General features: G+C 39.0%; 1 protein-coding gene across 1 annotated transcript; it reads left to right on the forward strand.

Annotated features, from left to right (window-relative positions):
* The first annotated feature begins 802 nt into the window (after nucleotides 1-802).
* Nucleotides 803-14,585, forward strand: LOC128510238 (tripartite motif-containing protein 16-like protein). The gene is made up of 6 exons (XM_053482380.1): nucleotides 803-1,411; nucleotides 12,370-12,465; nucleotides 12,627-12,860; nucleotides 12,979-13,162; nucleotides 13,374-13,433; nucleotides 13,913-14,585. The coding sequence occupies exons 1-6, from the start codon at nucleotides 812-814 to the stop codon at nucleotides 14,440-14,442; spliced, it is 1,704 nt and encodes a 567-aa protein (XP_053338355.1). The 5' UTR covers nucleotides 803-811; the 3' UTR covers nucleotides 14,443-14,585.
* Nucleotides 14,586-20,717: the final 6,132 nt, after the last annotated feature.

The raw sequence follows: 20,717 nt of genomic DNA on the forward strand, positions 1-20,717 counted from the left end.
TATGTGCTGTAATGTGTATTAAAGTTATTAATGTTATTAAATTCAATGTAAAGATCCTAAATTCTTAAGTAAAGTAAAGTACAGTAAACTTTGGAGAACTCTGGAGTGATACGTCACATTAAACACAGTACTGATAAAGTACTGACTCAATCTGTCTCTGTCTATTTACCTACAATCATTAGAATAACTCTATTCAGACAGAATATGGAGCTCAAAGTGCTTCACTACAGTTAAACAGTGACAGACAATAAATATAATCATAATACCAATACGGTTATTAACTATTATTTACATTCTTAAATGAATTAATAATATTTTAGCTGCTTTCACTAATGTTAATATTATGTGAATGTGAAATAAATATTTTAAAATGTTATAAAAACTATTACTTAGGATTTTTTGCTTTATTATTAAATAAATTTGACCAAAGCATGTTGTGTACTATACAGTCTTTTATGAGTTTCACTACGCACACCATGAAAGTATCCACTCTGAACAAGTAAAAATAGAGAAAAATAGAAAAATGTATGAGTAAATAAATAAATTAATAAATAAAGATATCAATAAACTATGTAAAATGTATTTGTTAACAAGGTGAAAAGATGACTTCAGGTGTTTTGTAGACAGGAATAATTTACATCTCCACATATTCATGGATTAAAGGGAAATGAAATGGTTAACAAAGGTGTATTCATGCCCTCCCTCATTTTTAGCTCCTCCTCTCACACACTCTCTCTTACACACAGAGAATCAGGAGGTTTTTGTCAAAGAAAACAAAACTTCGACTCTCTCACTGTGTTATTAAAGGAAAATGGCTGAGGCCAGTATTTCAGTAGATCAGGACCAGTTCATCTGTCCAGTGTGTCTGGATCTCCTGAAGGATCCGGTGACTATCCCCTGTGGTCACAGTTTCTGTAAGGTGTGTGTTAATGGTCACTGGGATCAGGAGGATCAGAAGGGCGTCTACAGCTGTCCTCAGTGCAGAGACACTTTCACTCCAAGGCCTGTTCTACGCAGAAACAACATGCTGGCTGAAGTGGTGGAGAAACTGAAGGAGAAAAAGAAGACTGGAGTCCAAGCTGCTTCTCCTGCTCACTGTTACGCTGGACCTGGAGATGTGGGGTGTGATATCTGCACTGAGAGAACACGCAAAGCCGTCAAGTCCTGTCTGACGTGTCTGGCTTCATTTTGTGAAACTCATCTAACACCTCATTATGGAGTTCCTGGTTTGAGACAACACACATTAACTGAAGCCTCATCAAAACTTCAAGAGAAGATCTGCTCTAAACATAACAAACTGATTGAGATCTACTGCCGCACTGATCAAACCTGCATCTGTTATTTGTGTACGATGGATAATCACAGAGGACACGACACCATCACAGCCGCAGCAGAAAGAGCTGAGAAACAGGTGAGAATATGAGAGATTTCCAGGAGGAGTTTCTTAATTATAGTTTCTATCTAGCAACATGTGCACAGTGTTGTGCTAGTTACTTATAAAAGTGATATTACTATTACTATTAAATTTATAAAATATGAAAGTTGCATTTCAGTAAATTAGAATATCAGCAAAAAGGTGAATTATTTCAGTAATTCAGTTTTAAAAGTGAAACTCATATATTATATAGATTAATTACTCACAGGCTGATATATTTTAAGTGTTTTTTTTTAAGGAATATGGTGTACAGCTAATAAAAAACCAAAAATTATGTACCTTAGAAAATTGGAATATTACTTAAGATCAATAAAAAAAAGAACAGATTTTAAACACAGAAATGTTGGAGTAGTGAAAAGTATGAACATGTAGAGCACTCAGTACTTGGTCAGGGCTCCCTTTGCATGAATTACTACAGCAATGCGGCGTGGCATGGAGGTATTCAATCTGTGGCACTGCTAAGGTGTTACTGTATGGAAGCCCAGGTTGCTCTGAAAGCATTTTTAGTTCTTCTGCGTTGTAGGGTCTGGTGTCTCACATCTTCTTTTTTACAATAGTCCATTGATTCTTTATGGGGTTTAGGTCGAGTGAGTTTGCAGGCCAATCAAACACAAGTATACCATGGTCTTTAAATGAGGTATTAGTACTTTTGGCATTGTGCCAAGGCCTGCTGGAAAATAAAATCAGCATCTCATAAAGCTGATCAGTAGAGGGAAGCATGAAGTGCTCAAAAACGTCCTGGTAGGCGGCTGTGCTGACCTTGGACCTGATAAAACACAGTGGACACACACCAGTAGATGGCATTGCTCCCCAAACCAACACTGACTGTGCAAAATGATTCTATCCCTTTCTTTTCTTCCTCCAGATTCTGGAACCTCGATTTCCAAATGAAGTAAATTTTCTGATTAGAGTGTGACACCACAAGTCTCCAATAATGAACATTTTCACAATACAGTGTAACCTCGGAGCAACTGCGAGCAATGTGGTTTGTGAGTGTTTCACAAGACGAGCATGTGCTTCTTGTTTTGACACAGAGCGTCACATGATCACAACTGACCCAATGGTTTTTCTCTCTCTTGCGCTGCAGAATTGTGTGCAATCTCCTCCGCTGGTTCCTTCTTCTCTCACTGGTATAATCAATATCCGTGCACACGTGTACTGTTTACTATAACACTGTGACCACCCGTGTGTGTAAAACATGTTTTATTTTGTGTTTGTAAGCACGTGTGTATGGCGCGGGTTTACTGTTTCTTATAACACACGTGTGTGCGCGAGTGTAAAGCAAAAGAAACCTTTAAAAGCACAGTGTCAAATTACACATGCGCACACACATAATGATAGCCCGAAACACACACACACACACACACACACACACACACACACACAGCATAAATGGAAAGTTTATATTATTTCTTATGGTAAAATTAAATTTGCTTTACGAGTGTTCCACTGTATTCAAATTTTATGAGATACTGAATTTTTGGTTTTTAATAGCTGTGAGGCATAACCAAAATTAAGAGAAATAAACACTAAAAATATATCAGTCTGTTTATAATCAGTCTGTATGATATATGAGCTTTAGTTTTTGATTATATTCTAATTTCATGGGATGCACCTGTATACACCAGGTTTGTTTGAGTAAAATTTAATTACACACTCATAGGCGTGTTCTAATGAATGTACAACACCATCTGTTGACTTTTGAGATGAACTAATGATTTTTTCAAGGTTGATGTTTTTTATGATAAAGGCGATTTCCATTAAAATTTCAAATTAGCATATCTTTTGTTCCTGTGCGCTGATTAAGATAAAATAAAGCCCAAATGTGATCTTAAGCTTGGCCATTGAAACCCCATTAAAATGAGTTCAGTAGTTTTCATATGATGTTCACAAACAAACAGACAAACAGACAGAGTTGGTGTGTTTTATTACTCATCTTATTCAAATATATTCAATGTACAGACACCCCAATTTTATAGTTTTATTATATGTTTAGATGTATAAATCATTATATATATATATAGAAAGAGAAAGAGAGAGAGACAGAGAGAGAGAGAGAGAAAGAGAGAGAGAGTGAAACCTCGGATTGCAAATAACCCGGCAAATAACCCAATATCCGTGCAGGCGTTTGCTGTTTACTATAACACTAATGCATAAAGCATCTTTTATTTTGTGTTTGTATGCACAACTGTGTACTGTTTATTTTAACATTGGGTAAAGCAAAAGCAAGTGTCATTAGAGAGGTTAAAGATCCATTTTCCCTCTTTCTGTCAGACAGCACTGATTCAGTTAGTGTGTGTGTGCGCGCGCGCGTGTGTGTGTACATGCAGCATTAGACACTGTGCCTCTTCCGTCTTCCTGTTGCCCTAACACACGAGCGCGCACACACACAAACACACACACACACACACACACACACAGTAACAGAAACACTGCTCTATCGTGTACAAAAGTAAAGTGCAGGTTATTTTGTTAATTCTTATGGGGACATTCGCTTTGATTTAAGAGTATTTTAATATACGCGGCGCTTCTGTAATGAATTATGCTTGCAATCCAAGTTTCCACTGTGTGTGTGTGTGTGTGTATATATATATATATATACATTTATTTATTTTTGTTTTACGTGTGCATTGTGTTGGCTTCACCAACATGCTATTCTGTGTGGCTGCCCATGGCGCCTATATCTAAATCTTATTGCCAGCTTCTTATCGTTCAACATTTTGACCGAACTAACCACAAGCTTCACCTGTCACTTATATTTGAACATATCACATGATATAAACATTTCTCTACATTCGATAAGCGTATGTGTTAGGCCACTATCACTGCATGTGCTCTTGTGAATTATATTGTCACAACCTGTCAAACAACATCTACACCACAGACAAGCCTGGCTCCTTACCATCCATGCTCCAGCCCGTGTCTTACCTTTCGCTGTTCTGTCAACGCTCCAAGCACACCTGTTGCCTGTTTGCTCTCATCTGTTCTTCTATTTTAGTCACTTGGAAAGTTTGCGCTCGCCGCCAGATTATTGTGCCATTTATGCCAATATTCCCGCCTATATTTTTGGCAGTTGTTTACCGTGCTATCGACCTCGTTTTGTTATCGACCTCGTTTTGCCTTTGTGATTTGGATTATTGTGGATCTATTGCACATTTTGGATTACTGTGTTTGTGGATTTATTGCACACTTTGGATAACAAACTTTCACCCTCGGAACCATCTGGAGCTCCTCTACTTCCAGCAAAGGCTGTAAGTGCCCATTATCATCTTCTCTGTCCAGCTATGGATCCAGCAGAGCTTGCTCACCTGAGATCTGCACTAGAAAACTAGGGGGATCTTCTTGGCACGCATCAGCAAGATATTCAACATGTCACTGATACCCTCACCTCACTAATGCCCCAGTGAGGCCAGCAGATGCAAGCCTCAAGAGCCCCAGTTCCGGTTGTTTCTGCTCCTATCGCTACTCCAATCTCACCACACCAACTTATGATGGTGACCCTAACACCTGCTGATCCTTTTTATCTCAGTGTTCTCTCGTTCTCGAATTACAAGCCTCAGACAACAGGAGCGAAGTCTGGACACAAGGTCAGTTCAGCCATCGACCCTTCCTTGCCCTCTAGAAAGCCCTGCTGAACCTATGTTGTTGGCCCGTGCTCGAATATCTCCACAGGAATGCCAACGACAATGGGACGAAGGGGCGTGCTTCTACTGCGATCAGTCTGGTCATCTACTACGGACCTGTTTGCTAAAAGGCAAGGCCCCTCGTTGATGGTGGGAGCAAAGGGGGGCCCAAGCCATGTGAGTTTCCCAGACAGCGGTTTTTGCTTCCCGGTGTCCCTAATTTATGATAAGCAGCCCCACGCCACCCATGCCCTCATAGGTTCCGGAGCCGGAGGAAGGGGCCAAGTGGAAAACGGCCTTTTACACACCAACCGGCCATTATGAGTACCTCGTGGTCCAATTTGGATTAACCAATGTGCCGGCCATCTTTCAGGCACTAGTTAATGATGTCTTGAGTGATTTCCTGAATACCTTTGTTTTTGTTTATCTCGATGACATCCTCATTTTTTCTCGCTCCCTTAGAGAACACAAGCTTCCTGTATGTCAGGTGCTGCAAAGACTCCTGTATAACAAACTTTACATCAAGGCAGAAAAATATCTTTCCTGGGGTTCGTAATCTCTCCTTCAGGCATTCAAATGGACCCATCCAAACTCAAGGCAGTCATAGAATGGCCAGTACCCTCCTCGAGACAGGGACTCCAACGTTTCCTGGGGTTCACCAACTTTCACCGGTGTTTCATTAGAAATTATAGCGTGGTAGCAGCACCTCTCACTACCCTCACCTCCATCCTCCATCCTCACATTCTCTGACCAATTTGCGGTGGAGGTGGATGCATCGGAAACTGGAATAGGGGCTGTCCTTTCTAAAAGGTCCCACAGGAACAATAAACCTTATCCTTGCTTCTTCTTCTCTCGTTGCCTCTCCCCGCCTAAATGCAACTACGGCATTGGAGACTGTGAATTGCTGGCTGTTAAGCTTGCCCTGAAGGAATGGCGGCATTGGTTGGAGGGATTAGAACACCCTTTTTTGGTCTGGTCAGATCATAGGAACCTTGTGTACTTAAGGTCTGCCAAAAGACTTATTTCACATCAGGCTCGTTGGTTGGTTTTTTTATTTAAAATTTAACTTTACACTCTCTCTTACTGCCCAGGGTCCAAGAATGCCAAGCCTGACGCCCTCTCCCGCCAGTTTTTGCCCTCCCCAAACCCCTTCTCCCTGGAAACTATTCTCCCACATCACTGACTTGTGGCTACGGCTTGTCTTGAGGTGGAGAACCAGGTACCACGAGCCCTTGAGCAAGAACCTGGCCTCAGCAATGTTCCACGGGATAGACTTTTTGTCCCTGCTACCACACGCTCCTTAGTGCTAGAATGGGGTCACAGCTCCAGACTGGCGTGTCACCCAGGGTCCACTCGAACTTTATCCTTTAAACATCAATGCGTCTGGTGGCCAACCATCAGGGATGATGTTAAAATCATCCCTGGAGTTGGAAGGGGCCTCAAAAACCCCTCGAAGGGGCAATTGGTGGTCTTATTCCGGGTGCAACACAGGCACCCGGAATAAGACCACCAATTGCCCCTTCGAAGGGGTTTTGGGGCCCCTTCCAACTCCACGCCACCCTTGGTCACACATCTTACTCGATTTTGTCACTGGACTCCCCTCTTAACAGTGGTCAATCGCTTCTCCAAGTCTGCACACTTTATCCCTCTGCCCAAGCTCCCATCTGCCAAGCAAACAGCAAAACTTTTAATACTTCATGTCTTCCGACTTCATGGCCTTCTGGTGGACATAGTGTCTGACCAGCAGATGTCGCCATTAAGACTGCGCATGTTTTCCTGCGAGATGCCACAATTTAGCGCGCGGCACGCCGTGACTTTCGGAGGCAACATTCAGGAATTTTAAATAAATGTTTTGTGCTTCACTAAACATCTGCCAGATGGCGCATGGAAGGACTTTATGAATGCTGAAGCAAACATGAATTTTATTTTGTTTTACAACAGATATTTCATAATGAACGTGTTCATATGTGCTTTATGCTATTTTCATAATGATGAAATGAGATGCCCAAATTCGTGCTTTAAAGGTTTTTTATATAGTTTTTGTAATGTCTTAACAGGGACAAAATAATGAAAGACATGGCAATGCCTCGGTTTAAATGGTATTGAAATTAATTTAATTTCCTGATAGTACGCTCTCTGATAGTGTTAACTATGCGAATGTCCTGATTTGTGAATATGCCAACATATCTTATTTAAAACGTTAAATATTGGCAGGGGGAATTGGCAGAATTAAGGGGTTTAAAACTATTTAACAAGACTGAGCAGAAGTCTCTGCCTAAAATGTATTTCGCCAGCAAAACATAGAATAAATAGAAATAAAATGTTTAATGGTACCAATCAAATCAGACTTCATAATTACTTTGAGTGTAATTCACAAATTTACTGAATATATAATGTTTTTATGTGTATACAGTATGTTTGTATGTGAATATATTATATAAGTACTGTATGTATATATGTATAAGTTCAAGTAGGCTTTATTGTCATTACAACCATATACAGTCAGTACACAGTGAAACGAAACAACGTTCCTCCAGGACCAAGGTGCTACATGCAACATAAATTTACAACATAAATTAACAGAGACACTAAACTAGCTAACCAAGAGGCCTAGTTAGCTGGCTAGCAGAGACAAGACAGAGAGACCTAACATAAATTACAACATAAATTAACAAAAACCAACTAGCTAAGTATAACATTTTTATAGACAACATAAAGTGCACGTGCAAATGTGCAAACAAGAGCAACAACAAAGTGACAGTGCGCAGCCACGACATAACAGAACATAAAATATGGTCTTGAGGTAGTGATAACAGAACATAAAATATGGTGTTGAGGTAGTGCAATTTAAAAATAAAATGCAATTTATGATACGTGTATGTTGTTAAAGTATTTGTGGATATGTATGTAACGACGCGGCTCGCGCAAGGGGCAGAGCGCATAAACTGTTCATACCGCGACACTCTGTGTGATCATTCAGTCGCACCGGTAAAAGGTGTCAGGGCCAAAGACAAAGCCCGCTGAAGAAGACACAGGCAAAGCCCCAGCCTCTGTCTGTATAAGAAAGTGAGGGATTCGCATCAGTTTAGTGCACGCTCTCGGGTTAAAGCGCACAAAGTGTGTGTGTACGGAGAGTTTGTGTGTGTCTGCGTGCGCGTCTCATATACAATGTATGTGCTTCATATTATTTTCATAAGGATGATCCTGCATGTGTTTTAGGTGTTCCAGCTGCCACTGTTCTGGTGGCTCTGGCAGAGTAAATCATCCTGTAACAAACCTGTAAATTTCCATGTAAAACAGAAACATCTGTATGAATAAATTTATATGATGAGCTATTGATCAGTGACTTGATCTTAATGTAAACGACTTAGTTCAGATGAAAATAAATGGCTGCGCTGTTTGGGGGAGGGACGTGCTAATGACGATTTGGTCTGCTGTGTGTGTGTGTGTGTGTGTGAGAGAGAGAGAGAGAGAGAGAGAGAGAGAGAGGTGTCAAGAGGTCTTACATACTCATGAAAAGTCAAAGATTATTTAGTGAAACAGAGGATCTGCTAAAAAATGTTAGGAAGTCACTTAACCCCAAATAAAAGGTCTTTCTGAGTGTTATGATATAGTTAAAATAACAGATGTACAAACGGTGCGCACTGAATATTAAACCTAAGCCAGGCACGAGGATTAATAAACCAAGATAGCCCCATACCCGTTTTTATTTTTTTAATAAAAATACCAAAAAATATTATTGTGTATGGACTGATTAAAAACAGTGCAATTTATGCTATCATACGGAAAATCTCTATTTCTTCCATTCCAAGGATTAAAAAACGGTAACAATGTCAACTTTAGAATCTAGAATCCATAAGATTAAAATACCACAAATTTAAATCACTGAAAGTCTTCAGAAGAGCCTCAGATTCAAGAGGTTTTTAAAGTGTGGAGAGGTGCATTTCAGTTTCTCTGAATGTATAGGTGAGAACAGCTGATTCACACCTGTTTGAGCGCACACCGTGACAGGCTAAAAAACCCATTGTCCTCAAAAATGTAACAGATGAGGACTCTGAATAATGTGCAAAAACTATAATAAAATTATATAAGACTACATGCCTTTATAAGACTTTTATTTAAGCGCACTCGCAATAACGAAAAAACGTTATGATTTTGTAAATTTTTGAAAGCAAATAAGCTTTCAATAATAATCAAATAGGCTGCGCTGTTCTTTATTGTTTTTGGTGAACTTGAGCGCGTCAGAAAATGAACGCAAACGTTTTTTTAAATGGTCAGAGTCAGTATGCTTGCTTTTTTCCCGATGCGTTCACAATCATTAGTCAACTTCTGCCGGTGCGCTCTGGAAAACTTTTTGCGTGCGGCTGAGCGCTGATTTAGACTACGTAGTAAATTAAAGAGGAGGACACATGACATGACGGAATTAGGCACGGCTGGTGAGCCGTTTTTTAATCACTGGAATGGAAGAGATAGAAAGTTTCCTTATCGTAACATGTCTTGTATTGTTTTTAATCACTCGATACACAACCCATTATTTTTTTATGCTATTTTACAAAGGGCAAATACAAATGGAATAATTTAATTTGTTTTTTTTTATTTATTTTCAAATAAAATCTAAAATTAAAACATTATAGAGTAATTAAAAGCATGCATGTTATGATAAGAAAAATCGAATTCCAGGGATTAAAAACGGTAACAATGTCAATTTTATAATGTAAAATCCAGAAGATTTTAAATTTACACAAATTTAAGAAGAGGCCTAAAGCAAGATCCAAGATCCTCCACTTTGCTGAATTCATGCGCAGTGAGGAGGGGTGCATTTTAGTTTCTTCCAGTTTAAAGGTGATAAAAGCTGATTCACACCTGGGGAGGGTGTATTATTTGCATTTGAATGTGTCTGACATTGCAAAGCACACACAGTAACACTTGGACAATGGAATATCGCAGAACGTGGGAGTTGACGCCCTTGCACCGGTCACTAACCATTAAAATGTTGGATTTGAATTAAAATGCCACTTATATTTGTGTTTAATTAAATTCTTAAATCATCGTGTTCACCCATGGGTTTACTGCATAAACACCAGAACAAAAGGTCTAGGGACAAAACGGAGAAGGTTTTTTTTTTTTTTTTTTGCATTATTTATTACAGAGTTTAATCATGCAGCACTTTTAGTATTCATAGCAAAAGCAACCCAACAGTGTGATTAAAGTTACCGAAATAACCCAGAATTTTGACCCAGCATAAACAACCCAACGATGTGTTTACAGAAACCCAGCATTTTTTTTTGTGTACTACTACAGTACTAACGAATGAAGTGCAGTCAAAGCCCAATAACAATGAAACAATTGTTTTAGGCTAACATATCATACATCATTGTAGTCTTTTTGAGCACACACACGCGCGTGTTACAATAATAATAAGAATAAGAACAATATTAAATTCAGAGCACTACTACTAATAATAATTATAATACTGAATGAAGAAAGCGCAGTCAAAGAAGTACCATCATTGAAGGTGAGAAGAAAATGAAGAATAAATACATATTAGTATTTACAGTTTGAGCTCGACACGTTTATGAGCTCTGTTGCTTGCTGTCAATGAGCGCCTAAAAGAGAACACATTTTCAGCTTCAGTAGACACACAATACTTCAGACTGAAACACGACTGCCCCTACAGGTAATGAAGGGCATTTTCACAGCTTGCCATGCGCAGCCGCGCAAAGCCTCAGCAAATCACGGGATTCCTTTTATCGAAACATGCGTTTTTTATGGCGACATCTGGTCCCCAGTTCTCTGTGCAATTCTGGAAGATCTTTTTTTTTAAACTTATCGGTGCCATACCAAGCCTCTTCTCCAGTTTCCACCTTCAAAGCAATGGACAGTCTGAACGGATAAATCAGGAACTTGAGAAATACCTCAGGTGTATGTCATCACGTGACCCCTCTTCATGGAGCAGAATGCTACCCTGGGTGAAATATGCCTACAACTCTCTCCCCACCTCCTCTATGGGCATGTCCTCCTTCCAGTGCTGTCTAGGATACCAACCACCATTGATCCCGAGTTAAGAGGAGGAAGCTTCATTACCAGCGGCCCAGGCCTTTGTCCTATGCTGCAGGAGAACCTGGCAGTGTGCTTGCTCCCAGCTGCTGCATGCAGTGAGCACTTTTCAATGAAAAGCCAATCGCTATCATTCTGCAGCTCTCAGGTACCGTGTTGGCCAGAGGGTAATGCTTTCCACTCGCGACATACCCATCAAGACCACTTCTCGGAAACTATCCCCTAGGTATATCGGCCCATTTTCCATTGCCCGAGTCATCAACCAGGGTTCCGTAAGACTTTCTCTACCATCATTTATGCGTCGTATCAACCCTACATTCCATGTCTCTCAGATCTGAGGACTGCTCGCTAGTCCTCTGTCACCTCCCCTTCGCTCTTCCCCACCCCTTCGCCTCATCAATGGGAGGAGAAGCTTTTACAGTCCGCAGACTCCTCAAATCGTCGAGGTTGAAGCCTGCAATATCTGGAGGACTGGGAGGGATATGGCCCCGAAGAGAGAAGTTGGATGCCTGCCAGTTTCATCCTGGATTCATCCTTAAAGAAGGAATTTCACAGACTCCTCCCCGAGGCACAGTCTAGAACACCCAGTGGCGTCCGTAGAAGAGGGGGTACTGTCACAACCTGTCAAACAACGTCTACACCATAGACAAGTCTGGCTCCTTAAATGCTCCAGTCCATGTCTTACCTTTCACTGTTCTCAGTCACCGCTCCAAGCATACCTGTTGCCTGTTTGCTCTCATCTGTTCTTCTATTTTAGTCACTCGGAACTTGGATTACTGTGTTTGTGATTCTATTGCACATTTTGGATTACTGTATTTGTGGATCATTTGCACAGTTTGGATTACAAACTTTCGCCCTCTGAACCATCTGGAGCTTCTCTGTTTCCCAACAAAGCCTGTAAGTGCACATTATCATCTTCTCTGCTCTTGGGTCCTCCCTTTCACTTCCTGCCACTATACCCAGGCTTGTGACATATATAATTTAAACATCAATTTCAAATTTAAACACACACAAAAAGAGAGAGGAAGAGAAAGAATAAAAATAAACATAAACAAAGCAGATATAATGTGCTCCACTCCACTCCTGTCACCATGCTGGATACGGGTTTGTGTCTCTTAGATCCAGTGAAGGGAAACTGTAACAGTACAGCACACACACACAGACAAAATATTCACAGCTCTGAGAAATATAAAAGTTTATATGTAATGAATTATCTTACTATGTAAGTACTGAATGTAACTTTTCTGTCCTCAGAGTAAAATAAGGAGGGAGCAGATGAAATCCCAGCAGAGAATCCAGGAGAAGCAGAAGAAGGTGCAGGAGGTGAAACAGGCTGTGAACACTATAAAGGTGAGCAGTGAGCAGAGACAGAGCTGCTCCTAGAAACACACACAACATGGACAACATGGAGTCATTTAGAGTCGCAGTAAGAGAGGGAATGATAGATGAACTTCAAATCCTGTGTGTGTGTGTGTGTGTGTGTGTGTGTGTGTCTGTGTGTGTCTTAACAGCTGAGTGCACAGACAGCAGTAAAGGACACGGAGAGGATCTTTACTGAGCTGATCAGCTTCATCGAGAAAAAGCGCTCGGAGGTGACGGAGCTGATCAGAGCTCAGGAGAAGACTGAACTGAGTCAAGCTGAACGACTCCTGGAGCAACTGGAGCGGAAGATTGCTGATCTTCAGAGGAAAGACACTGAGCTGGAGCAGCTTTCACAAATACAGGATAACGTCCAGTTCCTCCAGGTAACAATTACTGTCTGATCTACACACAGCTGTTCCTCACACACTCTTGTTAAATGACGGTGAATGTCCACTGACATCACAAGTACTTTATGTTTTACATCCAATCTGCTTTCTGTAGGCTTTAGCATCTGGACATCGATCTCCCCCAATGGACAGACCATCATTTCTGTCATCCAGCATCCGTGTCAATCAACATCTCTCATTTGATGGAGTGGGGAATTCTATCTCAGATCTGAAGAAGAGACTCGAGGAATTCTATAAGGAGGAATTCAACAAAATCCCTCCACATGGTAAGAGGAGCTGTTCCTGCTGGAGAAACACAATGATGGACGTCTTTACTCGCTCTGTGAAGTCTTATTTCTTAGCAATGCTCTTGCTGACCTTCCTGCAGACAGTTTGAACTAAAATACTGATTTAAAATGAATAAACTGACTGTATCACTTTAAACTGTTTCCATCTTTTACATGATGCTGATGATGCTTTTTGTCTCCATTTCCATTTTTCTCTCCACAGCTGCAACAGTTCAGATCTTTTCACCACCAGAGCCACAGAGCAGAGAAGAGTTTCTGAAATGTACACACACACACACACACACACACATTAAATACAGACCAGTGATTTGCAGGAATGCTGTGTGATTTAAAATGTAAATTAAATTATTATTAGTTTATTTGTGTGTGTGTGTGTGTGTGTGTGTGTGTGTGTGTGTGTGTGTGTGTTAGAGAGTGAAAAAGAGAGAGTGAGAAAGGGAGAGAGACAAGAAGCAGAGAAGATTTCCTGAAATATATATTAAACATACACAAAAAAAGAAGGGAAAAAATATATATAGTTATTATAGTAATATATAATAATAATAAAGTATAAAATACTAAATACTGACAATTTTGAATAAATAACAGTTTTTTATTACTTTAGATTATTTTTTAGACATTTCTCCCTCAGATATCAGCGCACACAGACAGCTGTCTCACTCTTCACATGAATATACAGTATTCTGTGAATTAAACCCAACATGTTCACATTGTTCAGTTTGTTTTTCTCTTTTATTTTAGATTACCGTTATCTGACTCTGGATCCCAACACGACACATCGTAGACTCATTCTGTCTGAGAAGAACAAAGTGGTGTGCTTCAGTAAGAGTGAGCAGCCATACCCTGATCATCCAGAGAGATTTGATCACTGGGTTGAGGTGTTGTGTAAGGAGAGTGTGTATGGATGCTGTTACTGGGAGGTGGCGTGGAGCGGTGTTATGTCCATAGTAGTCTCATATAAAGACGTCGGTAGGAAAGGAGGGGGTCATGACGCTATGTTGGGACACAACAATAAGTCCTGGCGTCTGTGGTGTTTTCCTTCTTCTCCCTGTTTCTATCACAACAACATTAAGGCTGATCTCAAAGCTCCATTAGCCTCCAAAATAGGAGTGTATGTGGATCACAGTGCAGGAACTCTGTCCTTCTACAGCGTCTCTGGCGACACGATGAAGCTCCTCCACAGAGTCCACACCACATTCACTCAGCCTCTGTACGCTGGGTTTGGGTTCGACTGGGTTGACTCTGCTATGAGATTGTGTGATCCAAAATAAAGTGTGTAGTGTTTTGTGTAAAATTCCTGCACATTGTCACATTGTTGCTCAGTCATCTGTCTCACTAACACACAATCCAGCTGCACAAACAGCTCAGTAATTTAACACAGCGACAATTAAAGAGTAAATATTAACACTGAATATAGTTTAATAAAAATAAACAGATGTATTATTAAATGTGTGAAGAGCCGTGGTGAGATTCGGCACATCAGACGTCACTTTAGAATAACTTTATATTTACATAATAGAATCTCTCTGACATTTCAATAATAAGTAGATGTTTAAAACTGACCACACACGGGGGTCACGTGATGCTTTGAGAGCGCCAAGACGTGTCTTACCGAGCTCCTCGCCATATAGCTGAAATTTTTACGAAACAGTCGTCCTAATTGTTTAAAGAGTACATAGAATTGAGGAGAAAGTGATCAGGATGTCTCTCGACGCCTTTTGGTCGCAATCAGATTCGACTAGCAAACAAGCTAGAAGAAATACACGCCAGAACAAGAGCGCTATCGCCGAGCAAGATGGCGATAACCCAGCCGCTTCTAACGAAGCTGCGTTATCGGGTGACGCAGTTAACTGTATCGTCGAAAAGGTGTCGATTGTTCTTGAAAAGAAGTTACAGGCGATACGCGATCCAATTTCTGAGATATCAGGCAAGTTGGACAATATGATCAAGAGAGTTATAGAGGCCGAACAGAGAATATCCGACCTTGAGGATAATCAAGTTAACAGCTCAACGCGCCTTGGATCTATCGAGTCATCCCTGCAAAAAGCACTCGAACATATAGAAGACCTTGAAAACAGAAGCCGGCGTCAGAATATCAGAATCGTCGGCCTCAAAGAGGGCACTGAGGGGGGTGACCCGATAGCTTTTTTTGAGACTTGGATCCCGACTACATTGAATGTGAACGCAGAGGACGGACGGATCAAACTGGACAGAGCGCACCGTACCGGACCACTGAGAAAGGGAGATGAACACCCGAGAGCAAGACCCGTGATCGTTCGACTGCACAATTATAAAGACAAAAGACTGATCCTAGAAGCAGCGAGACGTCTGGGTGACCTCTGTATTGACGGGAAAAAAGTGTCGTTTTTTCAAGACTTCTCGGCTGGTGTGCAGAAGAAGAGAGCGGAGACGGCGGAGGCCAGACGAAGATTGCGGGAAGCAGGATTCAAATATGCCTTCATTTACCCTGCCACCATAAGAGTGTTCAACGTAGCCGGTAAGAATACATACCTGTCCACGTCTGCGGAGGTGAATGCATTCTTGGAATCGACTCAACAAACATAACATCCCTTGACAGGTACTTATGTATGGAACGCGCGAAGTACTATTACAGTATGCAGCTAATGCAAAGGATGACTGTGATAAATATTAGCCTGTTTGGCTTGGAGCACGGTTGACACAAATAACTTTGATTTATGACACGCAAGGAAAATATTTTCGTGCCACGAAATTATGAGCATGAGACTCCCACGTTGTTACCTCTCTGCTTTCTGTTCTTCTGTCTTTCTTTGAGAAGATCAGTCAACGAATGTGAGAGGTTCACAAATACGGTATTTTTTGTGTTTCTATTTTGTTCTATCCCCCATTTGCGTTCGGGGTCGAGAGCTTATTGTACACCTGCTCGGTTCCGTTTTCAAGCAGGTTTCCTGGTTTTGTTAGTTTTTGTGTTTCAAGCGGTTGTGGTTTACCTTCTTACCCATTTACTGTTATGCTTTTTACTTTCTCTTTTCAGTGTGTACATTGTAAAACAATTAATGCATACACATTTAATTGGTAATTTAATTATCAATGAGTAGTACTTATAATACTAACATAAGGATACGTACTTGGAATGTAAAGGGTGTCAACAATGTTATTAAACGGAAGAAGATCTTAAATATTTTGAAAAGGGATAAAATTAATATTGCTTTATTACAAGAAACCCACTTGAATGACCTTGAACATCAAAAATTCAGAAGAGATTGGGTTGGTCAACTGTATTATTTATCTTTTTCGTCCAAAAAGCGTGGCGTAATAATATTGATCCACAAAAATTTACCATTTCAATTACAAACAAGTTATTCTGATAAAGAAGGTAGAACAGTCATAATAAAGGGCCTATTGTATGGAGAGGAGGTTGTGATAGCAAATATATATGCCCCAAATATATATGATGAAGATTACTTTGCTCAGGTTTATAATAAAATAGCATATCTAGACTGTAACAATGTAATTCTGGGTGGTGATTTCAATTGTTACCTTAATCCAGATATGGACAAATCACCAGCAGTTACCATAGCTCCTAAAGCTGCTAATATTATTAAAACTTCATGTCAGGAGCTTGGTCTGATTGATATATGGAGATTCTTAAATCCCACTGTTAAGGATTACACATTTTATTCCTACCCTCATCAATCCGCCTCACGTATTGACTATATATTCTTCTCAAATCAGATGGTAAGTTTGGCTGAGAAATCTAATATAGGCCCGATAACTCTATCAGATCATGCACCTGTAACTGTTATTATGTTGCCACCACGACCTAATTATCAATCATGGATATGGAAACTTAATCCCTTCCATCTCCTAGATGGGAAATTTGTTGATTATTTAAGAGAACAGACAAAGGCATATTTTCAAAGTAACGACACAAATGGAATGGACCCAAGAACACTATGGGAAGCTTACAAGGCCTTTTTGAGAGGAATGATAATTGCCCACATTAGTAAAAAGAAAAAGGAATTATTATTTGAGCAAATGAAACTGGAAAAGAAAATTATCACAATAGAAAAAGAGTTTCACTCTTCAAATTCAGCTCAACTCCTTGATGAACTTAAATCTCTGAGAGTCCAACTAAACCAACTGCTCACCAGGAAAGCAGATAAAGATATATTATTTGCAAGACAAAGATTTTTTGAAATGGGTAATAAACCCAATCGGTTTCTTGCTAGATTAGTAAAAAAGATGTCCATAAAAGGATACATTTCAGCAATTAAAGATCCCTCGGAATGCAGAATAACAGAAAATAAGAAAATAAGTGAGACATTTAGACAATATTACGAAAAATTATATAGCTCAGATATAAATACACAAAGTAAATTAGAAAATACCTTTTTCAAAGATCTTTGCATTCCTAAAATAAATAATAAACAAAAAGAACTCCTAGAAGCTCCCATCACCCTGTTGGAAATTAAGACTGCAATAAATTCTTTACAATCAGGAAAATCTCCAGGGCCTGATGGGTACCCAGTGGAATTTTTTAAGATCATGAATGATAAAATAAGTCCATATCTCTTGAAAGCTATCAACACCTCTTTTCATGCATCTAAACTTCCTAATTATATGAATATAGCTAATATTACTGTAATACACAAAAAAGAAAAGGATCCAGAGGAATGCAGCTCTTATAGACCAATCAGTTTGTTAAATGTAGACTTAAAGGTCCTTGCAAAAATTTTGGCTAAACGCCTCGAACATGTAATTCCGGACATCATAGACCCAGACCAGACCGGGTTTATAAAAGGCCGCCACTCCTACTGCAATACTAGAAGATTATTTAATATAATATGCCACCTTAATCGTAATCTAACACCTGGAATCTTAGTAGCGATGGATGCCGAAAAAGCATTCGATAGGGTGGAGTGGAGTTATATGTTCGATGTTATGTCTAGATTTGGTATTGGCGAAAACTTTATAAAATGGGTCCGCTTGCTCTACACGTCACCTAAAGCTGCCGTATTAACCAATGGCGTTCTCTCTGACTCGTTTGCACTTCATAGGGGGACCCGCCAGGGTTGTCCCTTGTCCCCACTATTATTTGCCATAGCGATAGAGCCTCTGGCAATTTACATTCGAAATAATCAAAAAATTTATGGTGTTAGTATTGGCAATAGACAACAAAAGATACTGCTTTATGCAGATGATATTTTGCTGACTATAACCAACCCACTGATATCATTACCTGAATTAACTGACTTGATTAAGCAATTTGGAGTTATATCCGGATATAAAGTTAATTTTCACAAGTCAGAGATAATGCCATTAGGATCGCTAGACGTGTTAGAGCCTAATTTTATTAAACCATTTAAATGGTCCCCTAGTGGTATCACATATTTAGGTATCCTTATTACACCCAAACTTTCACATCTTTATGATGCCAATATTAAAACAGCAATATCTCGTATTAAGGAAGACTTTACAAGATGGTCAAAACTTCCAATCTCTTTCTCAGGAAGAATAAACCTTATAAAAATGATAATATTCCCAAAAATTCTATACCCATTATCAATGACTTTTTCAAACCTGACAAATGCTGATATAAAGGATCTCAATAGATCTATGTCTAAATTTATTTGGGCCAGTAAGCGACCTAAAGTTAAACTACAAACTTTACAATTGCCCACTGATAAAGGTGGATGGTCTCTGCCAAATTTTAAATACTATATATGGGCAATACAGGCCAGGATCATCCTTGACTGGGTACATAAATCTGAAGATGCTTTGTGGGTAGATATAGAACAAGAGTTTTGTAACCCAGTTTCTTTGATCAACTTACTTGACCAGAAAACTCAAATTCCTGACAAGGTAAAAGAAAACCCACTCATTATCAGAGTTGTCAAAACCTGGTCACAGATCAGAAGATCTCTCAAGTATAGTCAGAACCTGCCTATCCTATCTACATTGGCCAGTAATACAAATTTTCACCATATTTATATGGGCTCTCAATTTGGTAGCTGGATTAATTTGGGAATATACAGGATATTTGATCTCTTCCATAAGGATATTTTTATGTCATTTGATGAGTTACATTTAAAGCATAATATCCCCAAAAAAGATTTCTTTAAATACTTGCAGATAAGACATTTTGTTCATACTAGACATGGTAGTCTCACCCTGAATAGCTCTGATTTCTTTTTGGATAGATTTTTTCTTAGGAATACTGAAGTTAAGCACTTCATATCCAAATTTTACTCCATGATAAATCAGTACAAAGCAGACAACCTGATTTCATTGCAGAAGGCATGGAGTAAGAACTTAAAATGTGACATTGACGAAAATGTCTGGGATGATATTATTAGACTACCCTTGAATATTTCAGTCTGCAATAGATTTAAAGAAATGCAATTTAATATTGTACATAGAGCTTATATATCTCCAAATAGATATAGTAAAGTAAACAATACTGTATCACCCCAATGTCCCAAATGCAAAAATAGTATTGGCACATTCTTTCATTGTCTTCGGGAATGTCCTTTGGTTGCTGATTTTTGGAATGGTGTTTGTGACAAATTATCTATAATATATAAACAGAAGGTTACAGCCTCCCCGTTAATGTGCTTATTAGGTGTGTTGCCCTCCTCTTTTTTGGAATATTCAGATGTTTTTAAACCTTTGCTGATGTTGGGGAGGAAATTAATCATGAATAAATGGGTTGGGACAGAACCTCCTCTTATCAAGGACTGGATAATCCTGATTAAAGAAACCATACTTATGGAAAAGATTGGACATATACTAAAAGGTAAATCTAAGTCATTTCAGAAGCTATGGGAAATGCCTTTGAACTATCTTGGCATTGATTATAAGTCTACTATGTATCCTTAAACGTGCACACCATGGTACTGTAATATTGTTTTGAATTAGACCACCCTGCTGTTTTTTTTTTTTTTTTTTTTTTTGTTTGCTTGTTTTGTTTTGTTGTGGGGTTTCTTTCCCCCTCTCTTTCTTCTTCTTTTTCCCTCAAATATTGTACACTGTTTATGCCTTACCCATTACTTTGTATGCAGGTTATTTCGAAAAACTCAATAAAAAAAAAAAAAAAAAAAAACTGACCACACACACAGCTGAAAATATTATGGCAAAGACTTTTTTTTTGTTATTCTGTTAAAAAAGGTTTGAAAAATTTTTAGAAGTAAATTCTTATAATGCAGTGTATTTTTAAATCTTCTAAATAAATATCTTTATACTGTATGTATGTAACACCTGCATAAACACAGACTTGTATTATTATGAGTATTATTTATGTTATGAATGTAACTAAGAAATTAATGAAAAAATAAAGAATTCAGTAATAAATCAATATCTGTGGTTTAGTACTCACAACACTGAAAAAAATATCCAGCCTGATCTACTTAAAAAATTAAGGTAACTTTTTGCATCAGATAATTATGTAATTCAAACAAGAATATTCTTTGTATTTACTACTTACATTTCTTTATGTAAAAAAAATATTTTTTGCTAGTAAAGTCTACTTAATTTTTTCTAGTTAAGTCTATTTAATTTCGCAAGT

This window comes from Clarias gariepinus, chromosome 2 (genome assembly GCF_024256425.1).
Source record: "Clarias gariepinus isolate MV-2021 ecotype Netherlands chromosome 2, CGAR_prim_01v2, whole genome shotgun sequence".
NCBI lineage: Eukaryota > Metazoa > Chordata > Actinopteri > Siluriformes > Clariidae > Clarias > Clarias gariepinus.